The 21,781-nt window shown below is 37.2% G+C and overlaps 1 protein-coding gene across 1 annotated transcript in view; it reads left to right on the forward strand.

Annotated features, from left to right (window-relative positions):
- Positions 1-2,904: 2,904 nt before the first annotated feature.
- Positions 2,905-21,781, forward strand: part of CFH (complement factor H) — a 33,502-nt gene continuing 14,625 nt past the window's right edge. Inside the window, exons 1-10 of the mRNA XM_074599207.1 lie at positions 2,905-3,115; positions 7,010-7,195; positions 8,966-9,071; positions 10,424-10,500; positions 11,626-11,820; positions 12,408-12,578; positions 15,622-15,801; positions 16,991-17,191; positions 17,994-18,167; positions 19,790-19,966. Of these exons, the coding sequence (XP_074455308.1) occupies positions 3,055-3,115; positions 7,010-7,195; positions 8,966-9,071; positions 10,424-10,500; positions 11,626-11,820; positions 12,408-12,578; positions 15,622-15,801; positions 16,991-17,191; positions 17,994-18,167; positions 19,790-19,966 (1,528 nt within the window). The 5' untranslated portion in view covers positions 2,905-3,054. The remainder of the gene's footprint in view (positions 3,116-7,009; positions 7,196-8,965; positions 9,072-10,423; positions 10,501-11,625; positions 11,821-12,407; positions 12,579-15,621; positions 15,802-16,990; positions 17,192-17,993; positions 18,168-19,789; positions 19,967-21,781) is intronic.

Here is a 21,781-nt window from a genome sequence, read left to right on the forward strand (position 1 = left end):
TTTGTCTTCCTACCACAAAAAGGCTTCCAAATACTGTTCTCAAAATTATTCAGGTTTGAACAAACGCTCTGTATTTTGATGTTAAGCCCCCACATTGAGTAGGGAATGAATAAAGTCTTGAGTAACTTGGTCTGACCTCATAACTGACTCTACTTTGTGCAGGAGTTTTGCATAAGATAACTTCCCAAGGTCCCTTCCAGCCTGAACTTTCCTATGATCCTATATCTCGACATGCAGTTTTGCTAGTACAGGGAATACGTGGTGATATTTTGGCTGTCTGGCTGTGCCCACAGCAATATTTGAGTGCAGTCACACCAGTTCTCAAAGCAATAGCTCTGCTTCTGTAGGTAAAATCCAGCTGCCTTTCTTTGGTTGCATAACTACTTTGATGTTGTTGCCTTTCGCATCAATAGGAGGTAAGGGTACTCTAGAGATGACTTTTTCTGCCTGCCTTAGAGGTCCTGAGGCACGGTTTGCCTGTGAACTCTGTTTTGTTAGAGGCTGGAGATGACTAAGTCGGTCAGACATGCTTAAAGACATTAGTTTTGAATCAGTTGATAGCCCATAAAGAGGCGAGGAAGGGAAGAAAGATTAAATTCCTGATTTTATTTCCATGTGGTTAGGATGTTCAATCAATGACTTGAGACGATCACAAACACAAGACTGGAAGGGACCGAGTCTGGTCCCTTGCTTTGTGATTGAAGATGGTTTCTTTGTATAGCCTACATTATGCCTATACAAAGATTACTTCAAAGCCTCACAACTTAAGTTAGTCTTCTAATTTTCAGCTTAAATTTATTCATAGGAAGTTTATACCTATCTGCTCTTGTGTGCTGATGTTGTCTTTTAGCTTAAACAGGTTTAACGTTGCCTGTATTCATAGACAGCAGTGAGGAAATTTATGGTGAATTTTCAATACGGTTCCGGCTTTGGTTCAGCTGTAGGTGAAAGTATCTTTAACTCTATTTCAAGCCTGTAATGATTTGGCAAGTGGTTCAATAACCCAAAAGCAGTTTGATAAAACCTGAACCACTTTGAGCTTTGTGACATCAGAAGGTACAACACTTAAAACGGGAGAAATTTTAGAACCCATCCTGCAGCGTGGATTTTTACAGCCAATTGGTTTAAGCCACTGCCTCTGGGTTGGAATCTGAGTGCCTCCTAGCACTCTGCCTCAATGATCTTTTTCCCGCTCTCTGAGCTTCCCACAGCGTTCAAGGAATTGGGAAGCAGCAGTGTCACTGCTACATTTGAAAAGCAGTTAGTACTGCTGCTGTGACAGGGAAGGTTAAACCATCCTACGTTCCTCACCACTGCAGGGAAACTAGCTTTTGCACCCGCCAGCCCACTGGTATAGAAGCATGTAAATGCATGCACATAATTGCATATGTAAATGCATATGTACGCATATGGTAATGGAATAAGATTGGTGCAGAGAAGACAAGGGGGACTGTCTTGATGCAGTTAGAGCACTGCTGTCTGCAGCAGCATGTGGTTCTCTACCACAGAACAAAAGGAATTAAAGATTTGGGCAGTGAAGTTGTGGGAGGAGCTGTTTCTTTGTACTCAACTTGGGGAGGTGCAAAAAAAAAAAATGGTTTTACTGATCAGGTATGCACCAGTAACTGCAAAATGGATGCAGACCGATCCTCACAGGGTCATAGAGCAGAGTGAGAGTTCATTTGACACATGTGAGTCGCTTAGCAAGAGAAAGGGGGAAGGAAAGGAAGAGAGGTTATGCTGCCTGGAACAGTTCTTGTAGGTGAAACAGCTGAATGCCAACTTTTACTAAGACCATTCCTTAGAACTGGTAACTGAAAACACAGCCCAGGTTAAAACATAATAATAATAATAATAAAAAAATAATTCCAGATGCATTTTGAGGAAAAAAAACACTTTTAACTGCTTTGGAATTCAGGGTTGATTTGAGATCCGATCTCTAAACACGCTGTTTTTTATCCTGTATCAGTTAGCTAAGCCAGTGATTTTAAGGATATGTTATGTGGTCTTTTGGGAGCATATACAAGATCGATCTGTGTACACTGTGTATGCCAGCCAGACATCCCTACTGCAGGGTGTCTGCTGTGCAGCTGTTTTTTGTCCATCACCTAAGAGCACTTTGTATTCTTACATTTTTATCCCCAATTCTTAGTGTCAAATAATTCTCTTCATATGATCCACATTTCCACTGGAGCGCACTTCTCATAAAGGCAAGAGTTTTAATGAAAATATTAGTAAGGCTGTTGCTTACATAAGTCCATGAGGAGTTCCTCTGTTAGCCCAATTTCCCATACAGTTCTTCTTTTAGCACAGTCTTTATTACTTTGCTTTGGATAGTTCATTATCCATCCTACAATTCATTCACATCTTCTCCATCTTATAATTTCTCATGTGATATTGAAACAAGTGTGCTTCAACATCATCTAGGTTTATTTCATCATGTGTGTGATCAAGTACATTTCCTTTGCTCTGGGTAGTTTGTTATCTTATACAAGAACCAGTGGGCTAGTAAGTCACTTTGTATTTTTGTCTGCTTTTTATTTCAATTGTTTTCAACATAGATCTTGAATGCTATCCGTATAGTAGAGAAGTTCATTTTTACACACATTTAATGTGAATTTCTGTTTTCTAACTAAGCATATAAGACATAAGGAATCACAAAATAATTTATTTGTACAACTTCTCTTGAATACCAAAAGAAATAAGCTTAGCTGAGTTTGGAAGGGACTAATATGAAAAAAATGAGGTATGATGTAAAAACAAGCAGACTGCAGGGAAGGACTGTGTCAACCAAAATTGCCAGACATTTATTTATTTAATCATTTAGCAAAGTTTGGAGAGGGTAAAAAAGAAAAAAAAAAAAAAACAACAAAGAAACACTTGTGTGTTGCAAGAGGATTAGGGGAAGTGACTGCTGAAATCAGAGTACAAATGCTTTGCAAGGTCAGTCCCTGGAGCAGTTGGTGAGTAAAATATGAGTGGAAATAACACAAAGTAATCAAAAAAAGTAGGCTACAATACTAAATGTGTTTGCTGAGTTTCTGAATTTCTAGGATGTCGTTCCTGGGGTATACAACTCTGCTCTTATGTTGGATGTATTGTACTGCAGAAAGAGGTAAGATTTAATGTGGAAAAAATCAAACCCCCTTTCTTAAAGTGTATGTGAAGATGGTAAATAAAACAACATGTAAATGAAATGTTTGCATTGTAGCCTATATTAATGAACTTCTGACAACAATAATTGAGATTTCTTCTGGCAATATTTAGCACCTTTAGTATCTAGTATGCTGTCATAGGTATTATTTCACCTATTTATTTGGATAACTACTGCTGTTATTAATCTGTTGCACAACTTGTTTAATGTTTAGTATCCCTATAAATTAAAGCCAGACAACTCATTTGTTATTAATTATGTTTGTTAATTATCCTAACATCTAAAACCTGTAAACAGCTGGTAGATTAAAATAGAACATATCCAATAAATATGCATTTCTTTCTGTCTGTAATAATCTATGAGATAATTTGACAAAGAGGAATGAAAAGCTTGCAAAATATCTGTTGACTGACAGACTGTTTTTTATCCATTACATGAGATAAATATATACAGGTGTGCTTTTGTGCATGTTTAAAGAGATAGCTAGTATTCTGGGTATCTTTTCAGAAGCGTCTGATATTTTCTGTTTCTCTGTTCAATTTATTTTTCTTGATATTGTGTTTATATTGTTTAATGTATATTTAGTAATTTAAATCTTTTGCTTTCTGTCTGGATTTCTTTACATAGACTGTTGCAGAAAGGGTGCTGTGTTTTTGAGCTAGTGTGTCTTTGCTCGGTTCAGGTATTTTTTAATTTTAGGTGAAGATTATGAAGATCTTATTAATCAAAAAAATCTGATGGATTTTTACTTTGAAAAAATGAAAAATCAGGACAGTAATTAAATGTATCATCTTCTTTATGTATACTTAAAATAAATACTATTCCAAAGCAACTAAGCAAAGAAGTCCAGAAAAGTCCTGGAATTTGAAAAGAAAGTTTGCCCGAGTTTGCACTTCCTTTTCACAATGCTTTCTTTGGATCAGAGAGATTGCAAAGGAATGTGAATGTAGCAATATTTAATTTATCTGGGACAGCTATTAACATGGGTCATACAGGGTTCTTAGTTCAAGCTTCATACTGAAAGTCTGTATGAGTTGTTCAAGAGCTGGGGTTTTGCACAAGGGCTGAAAAATGCTTCTACTTCAATTCGTAGTTTGTGCTTGACTCTGTGAAAGTTGCTCTCTGCATAATGACAGCAAGAAAGTAACTTGAGCTATTTCAAACTGAGGTCAAGTCACATATGAATACTAAATGATTCATTCTAGCTCTCCTTGTCTCTCAATAAAGGATTTGAAGGTATGCATTTACTGCATGCTTTCTAATATAAAAATAAAACCCTTCCAAATTTTGGTGAGCGCATATGGTGAGTGTATGATGTAATTAATACAGTTTTGAAGTCCATCCTGTCAGCAGATTTCTTCTTCTCAAGCTACTAAGAAACTGCATTAAAAAAAAAAAAGAATAACTATCTGTAGTCAGAGATGCATATACATGCCGTGACACTTGATGGTAACACATAGTTTGACATCAGGGCAGGAGTGGTAAAGAACAGTCAGAGAGAGTTGAAATAACACCCAGAAAGAAGTAAGTCTGAGTAATGATGAAGAGACTATCAGGAGATTATCTTTTGTGCTTTTTTTTTTTTTTTTAATGTAAGGAAGGAGGAGTTAAGAGACCCCATTCTACACAACTGACAATAAAAATATAATACAACTTAGAAGTAAGGGAGGAATAGAGCAGAGAAGCTCGCCCTCTACTAAATAGCCTATTTTTTAAATCATAGAATTCAGAGTGTGCTTTCTCAGCTTGCAAACTGAAAGCACTAATTTTAACAAACTCTAATGAAAAATACATAGAATTAGTAAAATTCCTTTTCTCAGCATTACAAAGGACTTTTAGAAGTAAACTAACCATTTTTAGCACATTTGAAAGACAGAAGTAGCTAGAGGAGTCTTGTTCGTTTTGCTTATTCCTGCATTTTGCAAAAATGTTATTTAAAAGTGAATGTGTCTTAATCTTGCTAAGAAAAGTAGAAGTCCCTATTACCTTTTCTGATAGTCGGGTGGTACCCTCCAGTGGTCAGAAGCAATAATCTTTACTCAGATGTAATCATTTGTAGGAGGGAGCATATTTATTAAAGTACTGGGAAAAATGTGAACATGTGGGCATACTCTAGCACCTCATCAGTATTGTAAAAGCTTGTCTACTTCTTCTGGGTACTTAAGACAGCCAAAATAAAGTTATTAGATCTCACAATTAACATTCATTTCTTTATATTTTTAAATTGTCATAGCTACAGAACACTTAAAATTATGCCCTTTTTTTTCTTGTAACAAATCTTTTTCCTGATTTTTAAACAATTTTCTAAAATTATGCCTCTAATTTGGTAGGTACTCCACTGATGGAAATTAAAATAGTGAGTGTTCAAGGGTATATCTTTGTACAAGTAAAGTAAAATTCACTTTCCACACTTTAATGTGGAGGAATGAGTATTTAATATCTGCTACTTAATCTGTGGCTGTGATCTCCACAGTTCAGTTTAGCAAGCCAACGGTCCACATCCCTCGCATGAGGAAAGATCCTAGGTATTTTTCCTGTAGTCCCATTTTCAGGCAGCACCTGGACAATCCATGGGAAACTGCAGTGACTGTATTCCTGCTTTTGCAAACCTGTGTCCTTACAGCTAAACCAGTGAGAGGATTTTTGTGCCAGGCCTCTACTGAGTAATGAATGTATCACCAAGAAATTTCTTTCCCTGGTGGGCATTTTGTCTCACATTTATTTTCTACAGAGAGGTCTCATTTCTTTTCCAAGGCTTCATTTCTCAGAGGTTGTTTTATTTATTCTTGATGAAGTTTCACCTTTCATGTTCAGATGCAAAACAGACTTCATTGCATCTAATTAGCTAGACTGTCCAGATTCTTACTCTTTAAAATAAGTGCACTTCAGTCACCCAAGCACAGAGAATTAGTCACTGAAATGAGGTCAGTTATTACAAACAGCAAAAAAATGTTTCTTAACAAAGATCATTTAGTCTTTCATTAACATCATCCCACGTTTGTTTCTTTCCCCTTTAGTCTGATTTTTCTCATTCTCAAGCTGTTGAGGAACTTCTTAATATAATTGATTCAGGCTCATTTCTTCTAATTCAGATTATCTTGGCTGCACACTTCATGGACACTGAACACAGCCCAGGAAGGAGCTTTTGGGGAAGGACTGTAATACTGAGCTAATGAGAAATATCAGACAACACCATCTACTCCCCAAAATTGAGTCAAAATGCTTTGAAGCTAACAAAGGTCAAAGTGAATACCTAGAATTAATTACATTGTGTAATAAGTAACTCGTCATAAGAAGTAATCTCATGGACAGGAGGAAATAAGTTTTGAAATATGAGGTGATCTCAGCCTGGAGAGAAATTTTAGGCTGTGAAAAGGTGAGGGGAGATTTGACAGAACTGGATCAAATCACACGTGAACTTAATGTCATGTGGGTGGCGGCTGCAGAAGAAAATAGTTTGAAAGGAAGCTCTACAGAATGCACAGAGTTGTTATCCATGATAATGGAAGGACAGGCATGGAGGAGCTCCTGCAGATGGAAGGATAAGAGCTGTCTGTGGTTAGAACCAGGGCACTAATTTCATCTCAGTTTTTGTAACTAAAATCTGTTTCCTGAATTATGACTGTTCCATGTGGTTTCTTGGCACTTGCTTGACTATTCTGATGTTCTTCTAAATGTATATTCATATTTCTATAAAATTACTGGCAGTTTCCTATTTTGTGATGATTAAGTAGAAAACATGCTCATTTTATCACAAATGTCCCTAGGATTTCTTGCTATATTTTCTACTGTAAAAATATTTTGCCATTTCTAGCATGTGCTTCAGTCACCAATATTTTTATTTACAATTTTTAGCTTGTAAAGAACCTCCTCCTAGGAGGGTTAAAGAAGTGCCTACTGAAACATGGGACAGACCTCCGTATCCACATGGTACTCGAGTAACATACAGATGTCGGCCTGGATATATGAAACTTGGACGAATTGTGTTTGAGTGTGTTGATGGAACATGGAAGCAACAGCTCCCGATGGCAGAATGCAGAAGTAAGTATTTATGCAAAATATGTGCAAATATTTGACGCAACAGATCACATTCCTTGCTAGTGATGTCAATGTGAAATTGCCCTTGTATCTTTGCCTGTAACTTATTTGTTTCAGCATCCTTTAAAATATCATCCTAAAAAGTATGTATGCATAAGGAAACATTTTTGGAACTTCCTTTTCTCCAGATCAAAGGATTTTCTTATTTTTTTTTCTTTACAGGAGAAGATCTTACTCTAGGCCGGCCTTATTATTAACCAGATTAATGTTATTAAGTTAAGTTATTAAGAGCTTGCTTCAAAAATTTTAGAAAAAGCCTAATGCAGATGAAATTTACAGTGTAATCAGAATAAAGCACTAACCTAGCTTCTGAATGCAAGTCAAGAGAAAGTATTGTTTTATTTTTGATGTATTCAGATAGTTCTATGTAAGATATAATTTCTTGGAAATTATTTTTCCTGCCTTCTATTTTAATCTGTGAAGGAAAATTCATTATTAGGATGAGAGCTGCTATTTATTATCTCTAGTATACTGTGTTAAGAGTTTAGAAGTATCTCATACTTTCATGCAGAATTGATTAGTGAAGAAATTGAAGTTTATTATTGTTAGTCAGCAGATATTTTCTTTCTGTAATAATAAATGAGTTTTAAACACAAAGAAATTTTAGACACACAAGAGGTTTGATAATATAAAAATAAGTCCCAGGTGTCATTCAGAGATGAATACAAATCATCAGTAAAAATTAATTCAGTTGTTACCACTTTCTTTTACATTTTTTATTTAGTCACCTTCTCAGTTTTTATATGTATTTGTATAACTAATCAGTGAACACAAATCTTTCAAATTATACAAAATTTGGTGTTGCTTTTAAGTAATATATTTTAGTAAATGCTGCCACCCAGTGAATAGATACTGCCACTGGCAAAGTGCAGGGCGAAGGAGAAAAGGGATGGTCTGCCACAGGTTAAGTGATCACGTTTCCTTTTCAGGGTGGGCCATACTAGACAGTAAAATTGATCATGACGTTGTCCATTTTCTCTGAATCACAATGGAGCCAGTTTAGGACCTACTCCAACACCTCTTCCTTCGAGAAAACAAGGATGTTGCTACATTCCAAGAAATTAGATCAATGGGGACCAGGGAAAATTTCTTCTGGGGAGGTCTAATAAGTTTTAGCTCTGCAGTTTATTTTGCAGTCTGTATAATAACATCAAAAGTGGATGAATGAGAGGGATGGTGTGTTCATCTTTGGAATTCTTTTGGGAATCCAGGGCCAATAGTTAGGGCCAGACCGCAAGAAAAGTCCTATGCAGAACTCTGGGCAGAGAGGACTGAGGACCAAAAGACTCCCATGGCCTTAGGTCATCCCTCTCTACTCAGCATAATCCCCAATAGATTGAGGAAATTTCTTTTCCAATGGTGGATGTAGTGGAAGCTTTGAAACAGTTTATGTCACAAGTTGTATGAAGAGCTGAAGTTACATCCTGACATTAAATTTGTCATAAAACTTCAGATGAACTCAACCTTTTTAGAGGAATGAAACCTGCTAATTTGTTATTTATTAAAAAAAAATAAATCAGCAGATCCTTACTCCAATATGTTCTCATTGAAAATAGTGACTAAAAAAGGGGGGGTTAATCAAGCTAATGATGAGCATTCTTTAATTTTTGAAAGGCCCATACTTGCTACTCATTACTCGAAAAGTGTTATCTTTCATACTTCCTCATTCCTTTGTATTGTGTAAAAGTACATTTTTCTTCTTTTTTTTACCAGATAGGCACTGTGGACATCCTGGAGATATTGAGTTTGGTTCCTTTGAACTTACCAGTGGAAGTGAATTTGTATTTGGTGCCAGAGTTGAGTACAGATGTAATGATGGGTAATACTTATTTAATTCAATATATGGGAGTTAACATAAGGTGTTAATGTTAAAAGAAGTGCCAGTTACAGATTTGTTGTCTGTAATGCAGATGCAACTTACTAATACTTAATGCTTGGTTATTGTTTAATTTAAATTTCTACATTTACAGTAATATTAAAGACAAATCTTTCTCACGTCTGGTGCTATTGGAGTAACTGAACTCATGCACCTGAAGCTGTCATCCAAAGCGCCTAAAATACATAAGGCTGTAGCTAACTTGAAATCATGGCTGACTGAGTAGAAAACAAAAATAGTGATCTGTCTGTAAAGCTGCCTCATGACTCCACCAGCCAGCCAGTTCGGATAGAAATGCAGCTTCATATGCTGGAATCAGTGCTCTCAGTAGGCATTCATGATGCAATTATGTTAGTGAAGTCATCAGGCCATACAACAGTCTCTTCTATTCAGAACCACAACTCATCGTGTCTGCTTAAATCGTTTTTGTGCTGTATGAAGTAAAATGTATTGTAAAAAATGTTTGAAGGAAGACATTTCTGGTGGACTCACTAACAAGTCTTCACTGACTACTTGGAAGAAATACTTCTCTCCTCCTCCTCTATTCATTTTCTCAAATGAAAACTGCAGCAAGGCAAATAGGTAGTATTGTGCTTAGTGAAGTATGCCTATTGCTGGATTCATTCTTTTGAAATGCAAATCGGCTATAAGCATGGTACAGTGGTTTAGCCATGCTTTTGCAGTCTTTGTATTGCTGGAGTCTAGTCTTAGTTCCACAAAGTGAGTTCCAAAATCAATATTCTTCTTAATCCCTTAAACTCAGACAGTTCTTCACTGTCATTTCAGACTAGCTGTACTTCCTCTTACTACATTTAAGACAAAGCAGATGCCATGGCATTGTGGCCATGTTGCTCTCAAACCTAAGATAATACTAGCTCATCAAAGCAAGAGATGCATATGGTTTGGATTAAGTCCTATTTTGATGCTGTCACATGGCTTTCAGTCATACTAGAGCACAGGCAACAAGGGTTTTACTCTGCTTTCTATTGATTGTATAAATTATCCCCAGGTTATTTGTTATGTAGCCAAAACTTGCTATCTCTGTAATGAAAAAGCCACCTTACTGATTATTTCCTACTTTCTGATTTTTTTTCATATTTTTTTTGCCATATGCAATTAGAAGAAATAAAATGGGGAAGACACAAGCCAAAAACCTGCTAGGTTTTGTCACATTTTGGTTCGTCTGTGCTAGAACATATGAAACCTACTTCCTTTGCTTCAAAAAAAGCAGCACTGCTGGTTTTGTCACATAATGAGACTGTATTTTATCGTTGTTTACTCTTTTATTTGGTAAGATACCGGATGCTCAGCCAAAGAAATTACCGTGAGTGTCAGGCAGATGGATGGAGCAATGACATCCCTCACTGTGAAGGTAAATGGAGTTTGACATTTAATTCTTTATCAAACTGTCTTTTTATCTGTCTGATACTATCTAGAACTAGCCTGTGATCTTTCTACTAGTATTAATTGACACACGTTTAAATTCAAGTTATGCAGCAGTGAAACCCTTACAATGACTGCTCAGCCATTTTAGTCCAATAAGCACTCAAGCTTTTGTTAAAAAGCATTCTCAAAACAGTCTTGTCACTCACAGACAGGCTTAAACCTCTCACCTAAAGGCCCTGATAGAATATATGTCTGCAAAACATGGTTACAAAAAACAGCTGGGATGAGACATTTGAGATGTATGTGAAAGAATGGGTGGTTTTAGCTAGCTTTCTCCTCCACCCTTGGGAATATCCCAGCCATTAAGATTTTGTTGCAAGTTCTTCTCCCTTTTAGCATACTGTGGAAAAATTTCAGTAAGTAAGAATGGGAGTAAGAAAGACCCAGAACCCAAGACTTAACAGACTGGAACGCTCAGATGATACTTCCCTGATTTTGGAAACCTTTTCGTCAGTTTCAAACCTGTGTGATTATGAAAATAAGCTCCCTTTCTTCCCGAAGATAATTTTTAACTGGTCTATTTTAACATACGTGTGCAGCAGTGAAATTTCTCTTTTGGCTAAGCATCTAATATCAGGAAAATGCCTCTAAGAATCACAAATGAAAGTAGATGTATTTCTCTTGTCTAGAGTTTTTTGTCTATGGTTTGACATTTTCTTGGTCTCAGATATTTCACGTTTAGTTTGCTGGATTTTGAGTGCCCTCAATTTTAGGCATAAAGATCTCTATCTGCACAGTGTATATATATATATATATATAGTTCAGTGCGTGCTCTGTCTTTAGCCTTCAAGGGCAGAGAAGAGGATGATGACAGCCAGACTACAAGCTTCCTCCTATGTCAGTCTGTCTTTTTGCTTTGGGTTTTGTATTATATCTGTTGCAAATAGTATCTGAATATGTAACAAGAGTGCATATTTTTAAAACATGTAAGGAAATTACAGTGAGTTTTCTGTATTTTAATGTTATTGTGTGTCAGTTTATTTTACAGAACAGATCTCAAAATGTCTGTTTTTTCCCTTTCCTTTTGTTTTTTGTTTTTGTTATTTTCCAGTGGCAAAGTGTTTACCTGTACAAGCACCAGAAAATGGAAGAATAGTTATGACCGGTGCATTTCTGCTAGGCCAAGAATATTCCTTTGGCCAGGTTGTAAATTTTGAATGTAATGAAAAATACAGGATTGTTGGATCTAAAGAAATAATTTGCTCTTCTAATGGAAAATGGAATGCTGATGTGCCTCAGTGCCAAGGTAAAAAGGATACTATTTATTATCTGTAATTAGGAAGCTTTAGTCTCCCAGACTTTTATGGACTGGGTACCATGTGGGAAACTACAAAGCTTTCACTTTATTCCACAGCAATTAAGCATAGTTTGTCTGTAAACAATCTCCATTGCATATATGCAGAAGAAGTAGGATAAGAAAGAGAAATCAGAGAATACTGGATGGTAATGTAGTCATAATGGACCATCTGGTTGTTCCAGACTTTCACTGCAAGCTGTATGTTTTTCCAGGCTGCAGTCAATTTTTTTGAAACTAGCTTTGGTATGTCTACATAAGATTCAATCACTTCAGTGTTGATTTTACCATTCATTACAAATAATTTTGAATCTATCTGAACCAAGTTTAAAAAACAAGTATGATTTTTAATCACTCATGTTCTTAGGGTATATAAAATACAAAGAAATCATGATGGATTTTTCTTTCTTCAGACTAATGTGCTTTGACAAGTTAGAAGGTTAATTGATGTTTAATTGTCACTGAATTTTATTCTGATAGGCATTTATTCTCAGCAAAGAAAAATAAAAATACATGGATTTTGTCTTTCTCAATTTCAGAGATTATATGTGATGTGCCAAAAATTCTGCATGGATACGTACGTTCTTCAAAGGCATCTTACAAGGAATCTGAACAACTGCTTTTTGGCTGTGATGAAGGATACAGATATGGTGAAAGGGCAGATATACAATGTACTGAATCAGGATGGAATCCAACCCCCTATTGCACTGGTTAGCCTTGCCTAAAGTTATTTTGGACATTTGTTGTGTTAGGGAGTCCTTTCAGGAATTAGTAATGACAAAAAGTTTATTCATAACAAGAGAAATCCACCCACATGTGACCAATATCCCAGGAAGATCTGGAAAGATTAAATGTTAAAGGGACCAAACAACTGGATGACAGTTTTCCATGGAGAGGAGTAGCAAAAGCAGTTAATTCAGTCTTTTATTACTTAGGTGTAGTTAAATAGGTCCACAAAGCAACAATTGCTACAGTAAACTGCATAAATGAGATCAATGTTAAAATACTTCATGCAGCATTAGTAGCTGTTGTTATTTCTTTTTTTTTTATATGATTCTGAATTAGTGGAGAGAACATACAAAAAAAAGATTTCTTGGGTTAGAAAAAAATCCTAATTTACCTTCTACAAAATATGATGAAAATGTTTTATCTAGGAATGGAAAAATCAGACACTAAAAAGAATATTTAAGTAAGCAGGAAAAAAAGTATTAATACCAGAGAAATTCAAACTACAGCAGGAATCTGAAATTTTTAATGACATGGGAAAATTAACATTTGAAACCAACTTCTTAGAGAAGTGCTATGGTTTTTGAAGTCCTATTGTCTTCACATCAAATCTCGATGTGTTTAACATGAACTAGTACAAGTCAGTGGTTGTGCTGTATGTTGGAAGACTGGGTAAAGAAATACATCTTTGATACCATATGATTTGCAGCAGTATGAATATAATTGGGGAAAGCTAATAATCTTAGCTCGATGAATCACAAACAGTTCTTTGAGAGGGAGATACAAGTTAATGCATCTTCAGGTCTTCAGTGTTTAGTAGTTGAGATGCTGTGTCACCAAGACTCTGCTACTTGTAATCATAGGACTAACCACTCAGTAAAATACCATTCCGCATCTCATCCTGTATGAATATTTGAGACAAGAGAAGTTTGCTTGACCTGGTGTACTGATTTCTGCATTTTGTCTGAGTGTCCTGATGAGTCTGTCTTATTGTAGTTTGAGCAGACTGAGCACCTGGTTGTTAGTCATTACATCCATTCTTGAAATTTCCAGACTAGTAGTTCTGATCAACCAGTTCCAACCAAAGAGGAACAATTAAAAAATTATCCTTCTTTCACTGATGGAACTTCAGTAAGAAATTGTTAGTGTACTGTGCAACCTTTGAGAAATGACTGGAAATTTCAAAAGTATCTAAGTATCTTTCAAATTAAAATCCTGACTTAAGTTTGTAAGCTGGATTTCAAGAGTTCTTCTGAAATAGTAAGATAGTGTTGTAGGAAGAATAATCTGAAGTTGACATGGTCATTTCCAAATGAGTTCGAGCAAACGTGAAGTAGTCCAGTTTCAGCAGGATAAGTAGTCCATTGATGGCCGTAAGTGTCAAAGCTGAAAATTACGATGGAATTGTAGTGCTGGATTTTACATGAAGCTGAAAGCCATAGTACTTTCTACACAGCCATTATGTCAACAATTGTGTACAACCTAGATTTGAAGTTCACTAACCGTAAGAACCATGGATAAGAAGTAATGTATGAATAGAGACCAATGTAACATGGTATGCATGCCACTGTCAATGACCCTTAGTCTGTGATGAAGACAGAAATTTGTTTAATGTCATCAGAACTGTAATTGCACAACCACGTTATCCATGGTGTTCAAACTTCCCATCAAAAATTGTCTGTGAATCTCTAAAAATTAATTTATTTACAATGCTGAAACTCCCTCTTGCTTTCTAACTCCCAGATGCCTTCTGAGAAGTTAAGATGACAAACCCATAATTTGTGAGGCTAGTCCTGTTTGACATCAGCCCTCTGGGTTATGGATTTTACTTTAGTTTCATTCAACTACATCACTTAAAGACTGTAATTAAATCTCCATATCACACAAACAGAAATATGCATGTTATGTCCCAGTTGAAATAGTTTAATGTGAGTTTTGTGGAAATCATTAGTGCCTTGAATTGTCTTCAAGAAATTGTCAAACACTTGAAACTGGAAAAAAATGTTGTCAGCAGGACAACATTGTAGGCTGTTATGTACCACTCACCTTCCTGAGACCTCTTCCAGAAAGACTCCTTTAGAAGTAGAGTAGTCAGTCTTAGTGCCCGCTCAGTTCTTGACCTTTCTGCTTCAAGATTAGTAATGATACTAATATGCACTGCTTTTGAGAAGTACCAAACGTAACATTCTTCCAGACACTGTTATACTAGGCTCTGATACTTGGAGTATATTCAAATAGTGGTTCTGGTACTTGACTTACCACTGAACGTAGATGGTTCAGCAGTACATGCATACAGCTGATTCACCCACCTTCACTCCACAGCAGGACCAGCATGCAGTTACCTTATAGTCATCCTCCCCCAGCCCTGAGTGTGTTGGCGATATTTTCCAAATTGGAAGTAAAGCACAAAAAAAAACGGAAAACAGGCTCCGGCTTATAAATAATATGTTTGCCTGGCTTCTCTGAGCATAAAGATATTATGAGCTTTTTAGAATAGCATTCTTGTCCTTTCTCAGTTGTTTAAATACTTCCAGTGTCAGTCCAAGACCCTAATCTTAATCCCACAGCCTTTGAATAATCAATCAGTTCCTAGTTAAGTATAGTTATTTCTCCATTTAGGACCTGCCAGTGAACCTGCCCTCCTTTGGGACAGTGTCCATAAACCAGCCAAGGAGAGCTGTGAATGAGCCCAGCGTAGGACATTTTGAGCTCTAGCTGTGGAATGACCTACTGGAGAAGATCAGTCAAATTCAGTTTGATCACCTCTAGTTCTTGCTCTGACCATTCTTTTTGTAATTAAGTTTTAATTGTCTAATTAGCATGACATCAGTAACAACTGCCTCTCTCCTCTTACAGAATTGTACATTTCTAAGTGTGGCAGAGAAATGTAACCTTCGCTTTGCCCTAAGAAACATCTTTTTAACAATTTTATGCAGTTATGGGCAATATACTATAAAAATAGGAATTTATGTAATAAATTTAAATATACTCTTCAAATTAGCATCCAGTCTTTCTCTTTTTATTTAGAAATTGCATGCTCTCCTCCAAGAATTTCCAATGGGAACTTTGGACCTCAAGAAGACAACTACAGAGTAGGTGATACAATCACAGTACAGTGTAAACCTGGATATCATTTTAAAACGTTGACTGGCAAAAGCACAGCTGAATGCACCAAGAATGGCTGGGTGCCTGATCCAGCTTGTGTCCGTAAGTAGTTCTCATGAATGAAGATGCAACTTGCAGAGTTGTTGGAAATATCTCAGTGAAAAAGAGGTGAAGAGAAAAACTTAAGAAGCGTGAGAAATGAGAGTTGATTATTCACTGTGTTTCTTCGTGATGTAAAGCTTAATTTAATGGTTTAGAAAAATAATCTATAAAAACAACGGTATAATCTATATTTAAATTATGTTCATAAATACAAGTATTATCTATTACTGTACTTGTGAAAGTATGTGTTAAAAAGTGCTATAGTCATCTCCCTGTCAGGAAGGTTTGTGGTCCACCGGAGGAGCACAATGCCAGTCAAGATAAGAGGACGTAGTGAGTGTTAAAGTATCCAAACCAAACCAAAACATAGATAATGGTTGGAAGGTATCTTTCATTACAATTATCACAGCTTTAGATTTTCACTTGCAGTTGTATGTTGGTATATTATGAACAATTGGTTTTATTCTACCTGTTATAACCTGGTCTGTCCAGTGGGAGATCTCGCTTGCCCCAGCATGAAGGCTCTGGGTGAGAGCACTTCAGGAGGAACCTACCTGCCATGGCCAAGTAGGGCATCCTGGGTAAAGTTGAATTAAAGTTTTTGGGAATCTTCACCTTCTATCCTTGACTTGTCCCTGAAAGGGGTCAGTGCTTTTGAGGAACTGAGAGAACAAAAGAAAAACACTATAGTTTCAAATTAAAAATGAGAAGAGCTAGAAAGAGCTTTTTATGCAGAATCCCAAAAGTTACAAATGAAAATGGTAACAGGAGTTATCTCAATTTTAAGAGTCCACAGTTCAGTCTATAGCTGAGCTAGCTGTCTGGGTTCCCATCATGGTCAGTATAGTAAATTTAGTAAAAATACTCTACAAAGACAGTGTCTTCTCACCCTAGAACAAATACTTAGATTTGCTCTCATGAATCAGCTTTTGGAATCCACTGAGAATATTGACTGGATTTCTGTTGGTTGCAATGGAAACAGAAGGAACCATCGTAGGTATAGGTAATGACAAAGACACCAGAAGTAGAGTGCAATTGTTCCTGCACTACTTAGGATCTGCCAAGTTGTACAATCCTGATTCTGTCAGTTTCAGAAAACACTCAGATGATGAAGCTGAATCTAAATTAATTGTCCTGAGCTTTTTGTCATGCATCTGTTAATATTGTTGCTGTTATATTCTATTTCAAGAGAAACCGTGTGACTACCCAGTTATAGAAAATGGCAAGTTAAGTGACGCACTGGAGTCCTACAAATACTATTACTTTCCAGCGATGTTCGGGCAGCAGGCTGATTACCATTGCAATTATGGTTATTCGACCCCGAATGAAGAACGCTGGGTTCGAATAGCCTGTTCTGAAATGGGCTGGTTGCCAGAGCCAAAATGCCTCAGTAAGTACATTTCCACTATATCCTTAATTCTGTTATAATTAGCAAAGGTCTGTGCAGCAGAAATTGTGCCGATGGAGCACAAGATGGAACAAAGAAGTTGGTTAAAGTAGAACTGCTTTAGGTGACCGCTGGAACTGCACCCAGACAGTCATCCTATCTGCAGAGCTCAGACTGTCAGCTGGTAAGTGACACTCTGAAGTGAGCGAAGCTGAAACAACGCTTTTGGATTTTGGAGATTCTTTACTTCTGAAACTATCCATGAGATTGCGAAATACATAGGAAATGTTTATCTTCGCCAGCTTCTGGGTCACGTGCATGCATCTACTTTCATCTGCACATACAAACAGGGAGTTTCTACTCGATGTAAATATATAAATACATAAATATGTAAATGCATTTGCAGAGAGGTGATAAAATCTCCTGAAGGCAAATGCTGAAAATCACTCAGGGCAGACATCAACATTTTAGAGACATAGCAGACCAAACCAGAGCTGGTGTACAAGATGCACTGAAGTTAGCCAACTTTGCTTATGAGTACAAGATAATCAATATTGTTTACTAGACCACTTCTTAGCGCTTTATGTAGTGACTTGCAGTCCTGTTCATGTGTTTTGTTAATTTTTAGGGCAGTGAAACAAAACATGCTTTCATTCAGGTTTGAACAGAAGTGTCTTTCGGGATAGAAGAATACATAAATGTGCTAGGAGACCCTTTTTTGGTAACGGTCTTCCTAAGAATTCGTTTACCTCAGTTCTTGCTGTACAAATTACTGTGGTTAAATGCACTTACCTTTCTTCTTTAGAAAAATGTGATGTCAGACATCTGGAAAATGGTTATTTCTTACGTGACCAGAATATTTATAAAGAAGGTGAAAAAATTTATTATTTTTGCAACGATGACTTTCATCGTGAACATGAAGGTGGAGTCACATGCACAAAGGATGGATGGTCACCTCCTCCAAGATGCATCCGTAAAAGTGAGTGTGCTTGTTATTTTGTGGAGGTTTCTAGCTAAACCCAGTAAATCCATCATCGCATCACCTACATTAACCCATCACCTCTGCTTAGTGACTCTAAGTCTAGGTGCTCTACAACTGAAACACAATGCCGTGATTCTCTCAGCTGGCTCATGCAGCTCTCATGGCCGTGTATGCAGCTGAGATCAGTCACTATACAAACGTGCAGACTATAACCCTGTAAAATGTCCACACATGGCTCATTCAGATGTCCTAGAATGTAAGCTCTGGGATGGGGGTCATGTTCTCTTTGTCTTCAGTAGTGAAATCTTGTTATAACATAGCTGTGCAGTAATATAATAAATAGTAGTCATTCCCCTTCTGCAGCCTATCTCTAATTTCTTGTCTCCTTTCAGTCTCTCGCTATACCACCTGATCCCTGTTTCTCTTGCCAGTTGGCATCGTACTGGAAGGGGGGAGAATTAGGAAGGTTACCTCTCTTAATTGTATTTACAGCTTTTGTTCCTGACTTGCATCAAGCCTGAAATTGCTAGAATGTCTTACGCGAACTTTAAATACTTTAGATAATGATTTCATATGGACAAGAGAAATAATTCAACCTAGCTTTTCATGGACTGTAAAAATATTGTTTTAGGAAACAATTCCACCCTGACAGAGATGCTGACCATAGAATATTTTGGACCGCCACCTACTGAGATTTTGATATAGCAATTAGCAAGCAAAATAAAATTTTATGATTCCTACTGTTAGTCAGTTGTGGGCGTCACTAGTATAAATACAAAAAAAAATTGGTGTGAAATTTAAACTTTTGAAGCTGTTGCACTAAAGTATCATTAACTCTGTTCCCAACATTCAAATACATTCTCTAGTGTTCATCAAAGTATTTTTTTATATGTTTATTTACTTGACTCTCTAATGCATAAATATTACTATTTTTTTTTTTAGTTTTAATTTCTCAAAGTGAAGAAACTCCTTCACAGAATAATTTATTAGTAAAGAATTTAGCATACAACGGAAGTGTTCTTTCAGATACAAGACCGTAACATCCAATCAAGATTTCCATTCCTTTAGACTGGCTTAAACAATGTATTCCAAGTGATGTGAAATCAGTTACAGCATTGGGTCTGTCTGCACTACTGTTTTAGTATACAAGAAGGGGTCCTTTGCTACAAATTTGCTTTAGTTCTGCAGTATATGCACTTTGAATGATTTCTCTTTGGTAGAACTGAGGTGGTACCTGCACACCGTGGTGATCTCTGGTGTGTGTCCCCTTGCAATACAGACAGAAGGGCCTCTTTATACACGCACAGTGCAGTGCATGCCCAACATGAATTTCATTTCTGGTGAAGACTGGATGAGGACATACAGTTTCGGAAGCTTGCAGGGTTACTGCAAATCAAACCTTTGTCCATCCCTGTTTGTGCTGCACAAATTGGTCACTGTGAACTTTGACTTTACAGTTGTCCCCCAGAAAGAGAGCTCGATGCAGAAGCAAAATGTCATGTGCTCTTAAAAATCTTCTAAATCCTACTGACGTTTAATTTTTCCTCCTTCTTCTGTGTATTACAAGCATGTAGTTTAGTAGTGTTTTACTTGGAGGAAATTCTGTCTATGTCTTTCAGAAACATGCCAGAATATCAATTTTGACAATGGTTTTTTCACCTTGGAAAGGAAAACATTCCGTTTACAAGACAAGGTCACCTATAGATGTCATACTGGCTTTGTAACTCCAGAAGGACAAGAAACAGGACTGGTACAGTGTCAAGAAAACGGATGGACTCCACCTCCAAAGTGCATCAGTGAGTAGCATAAAGGCTTCAGAGCTCCCTATCATTGTCACTAGCGCAGACCTGATGTCCCATGTGCTCAGGTTTTTGTCATCTAGATTGATAGAGTTTTCTTACTGGGCAGAGGGAGATTCAAATAGAAGACTGGTCCTCCAGAGATTAACCTTTCTGGGGCTCTAGGAAATAAAGAGAGAAAACATAAAGAAAGTGAGTAAGCAGGGAAAATATCTACTGTCTTTTAGGTGAGCTATCTTTTTGGACCTCTGTAGCACGAAGTAGATGGTGATCACTGAACTCTACAGTGATTCTTACCTGATACAAGGTACATATGCCTAAATTTCATAGAATCATAGAAAGGTTAGAGTTGGAAGGGACCTTGAAGATCATCTAGTTCCAAACCCCCCTACCCTGGGTAGGGACACCTCCCACTAGACCAGGTTGCTTAAAGCCCCATCCAGCCTGGTCTTGAATGCTTCCAGGGATGGGGCATCCACATCTTTTCTGGGCAACCTGTTCCACTGTCTCACCACCCTCACAGTAAAGAATTTCTTCCTAAATCTAATCTAAATCTACCCTCTTTCAACTTAAAACTGTTACCCCTTATCCTATCACTACATTGCCTGATAAAGAGTCCCTCTCCATCTTTCCTGTAGATGCCCTTTAAGTACTAGAAGGCCACTATAAGGTCTCTTTGGAACCTTCTCTTCTCTTGGCTGAAGAACCCCAACTCTCTCAGCCTGTCTTCATAGCAGAGGTGCTCCATCCCTCTGATCATCTTTGTGGCCCTTCTCTGGACTTGCTCCAAAAGGTCCATGTCCTTCTTGTGCTGAGGACTCCCCAAGCTGGACTACGCCAGGTGGGGTCTCATCAGAGCAGAGTAGAGGAGCAGAATCACCTTCCTCGACTGGCTGGATGCACTTCTTTTGATGCAGCCCAGGATGTGGTTGGCTTTCTGGGCTGCAAGCACACATTGCCCTCCCTTTAATCCTGACCTGTAAGCTCTCAGTCGTCTCCTCATCCATCCACAGGCAGAGCTCCATGCATTCCAGTACATGGACCATAGAATGGTCCGTGGTCCATATAATGGACCATGGTCCATGACCATGCCAATATGGTCATGGACATAGAGGGCAAATTTACTCCCATTTCTCCCCCCTTTCACAGATGTGGGGGATGATTTATGAAGAAATGCCTATGAACCAAGGGATTCTGCCAAGAACTTTCTTTAAATATGACCAAACTAGAGAAAAATGGGATTCATTATTTGGAAAGATGTTATCACTATGCATAAAAAATTATGCATATGTCTGCCCTGGTGTTAAAATGTACATTTGTGAAAAACACTGGAGTGCTTTTTCCTGAAAATACCTCCATACTGTTGTTGCCTTTGTCCTCTTAGTTCCTTCCTCTCCTGAAGAAGGGTGTAGGATAGTAAAAGGAGAGACTTAATCTTACAGTGTTACGATACCAAGGCTCCTAATACTGACCAACTTTAGCTGATATTTTATCTTGTCCTTCTATTTCAGATTGCCTTTTCCTAGGATTTTGCAGCTTTTTTTCTGACCCCCTCACAAACGACCATGAGGAATAGGAGTAGAAAATGTTTGCTATGACACCTTTAATGACATTATGTAGTAGAAAGAAGGGAATTGAAACTAAAGAAGGAATATTTATGCTAGATATTATTTCTAGACATGTATTTCTGAAGATTAATGCAATAGATATTATGTGAATGTGCTACATGTGATATTCTATATTCATATTCTGGCAATGCAAAATTTTTAATGCTTCAAATATACTGAGTGGTTCGGTAGAGTGGCACACACT

The sequence above is a fragment of the Larus michahellis genome, chromosome 8 (assembly GCF_964199755.1).
Source record: "Larus michahellis chromosome 8, bLarMic1.1, whole genome shotgun sequence".
In the NCBI taxonomy this organism is placed as follows: Eukaryota; Metazoa; Chordata; class Aves; order Charadriiformes; family Laridae; genus Larus; species Larus michahellis.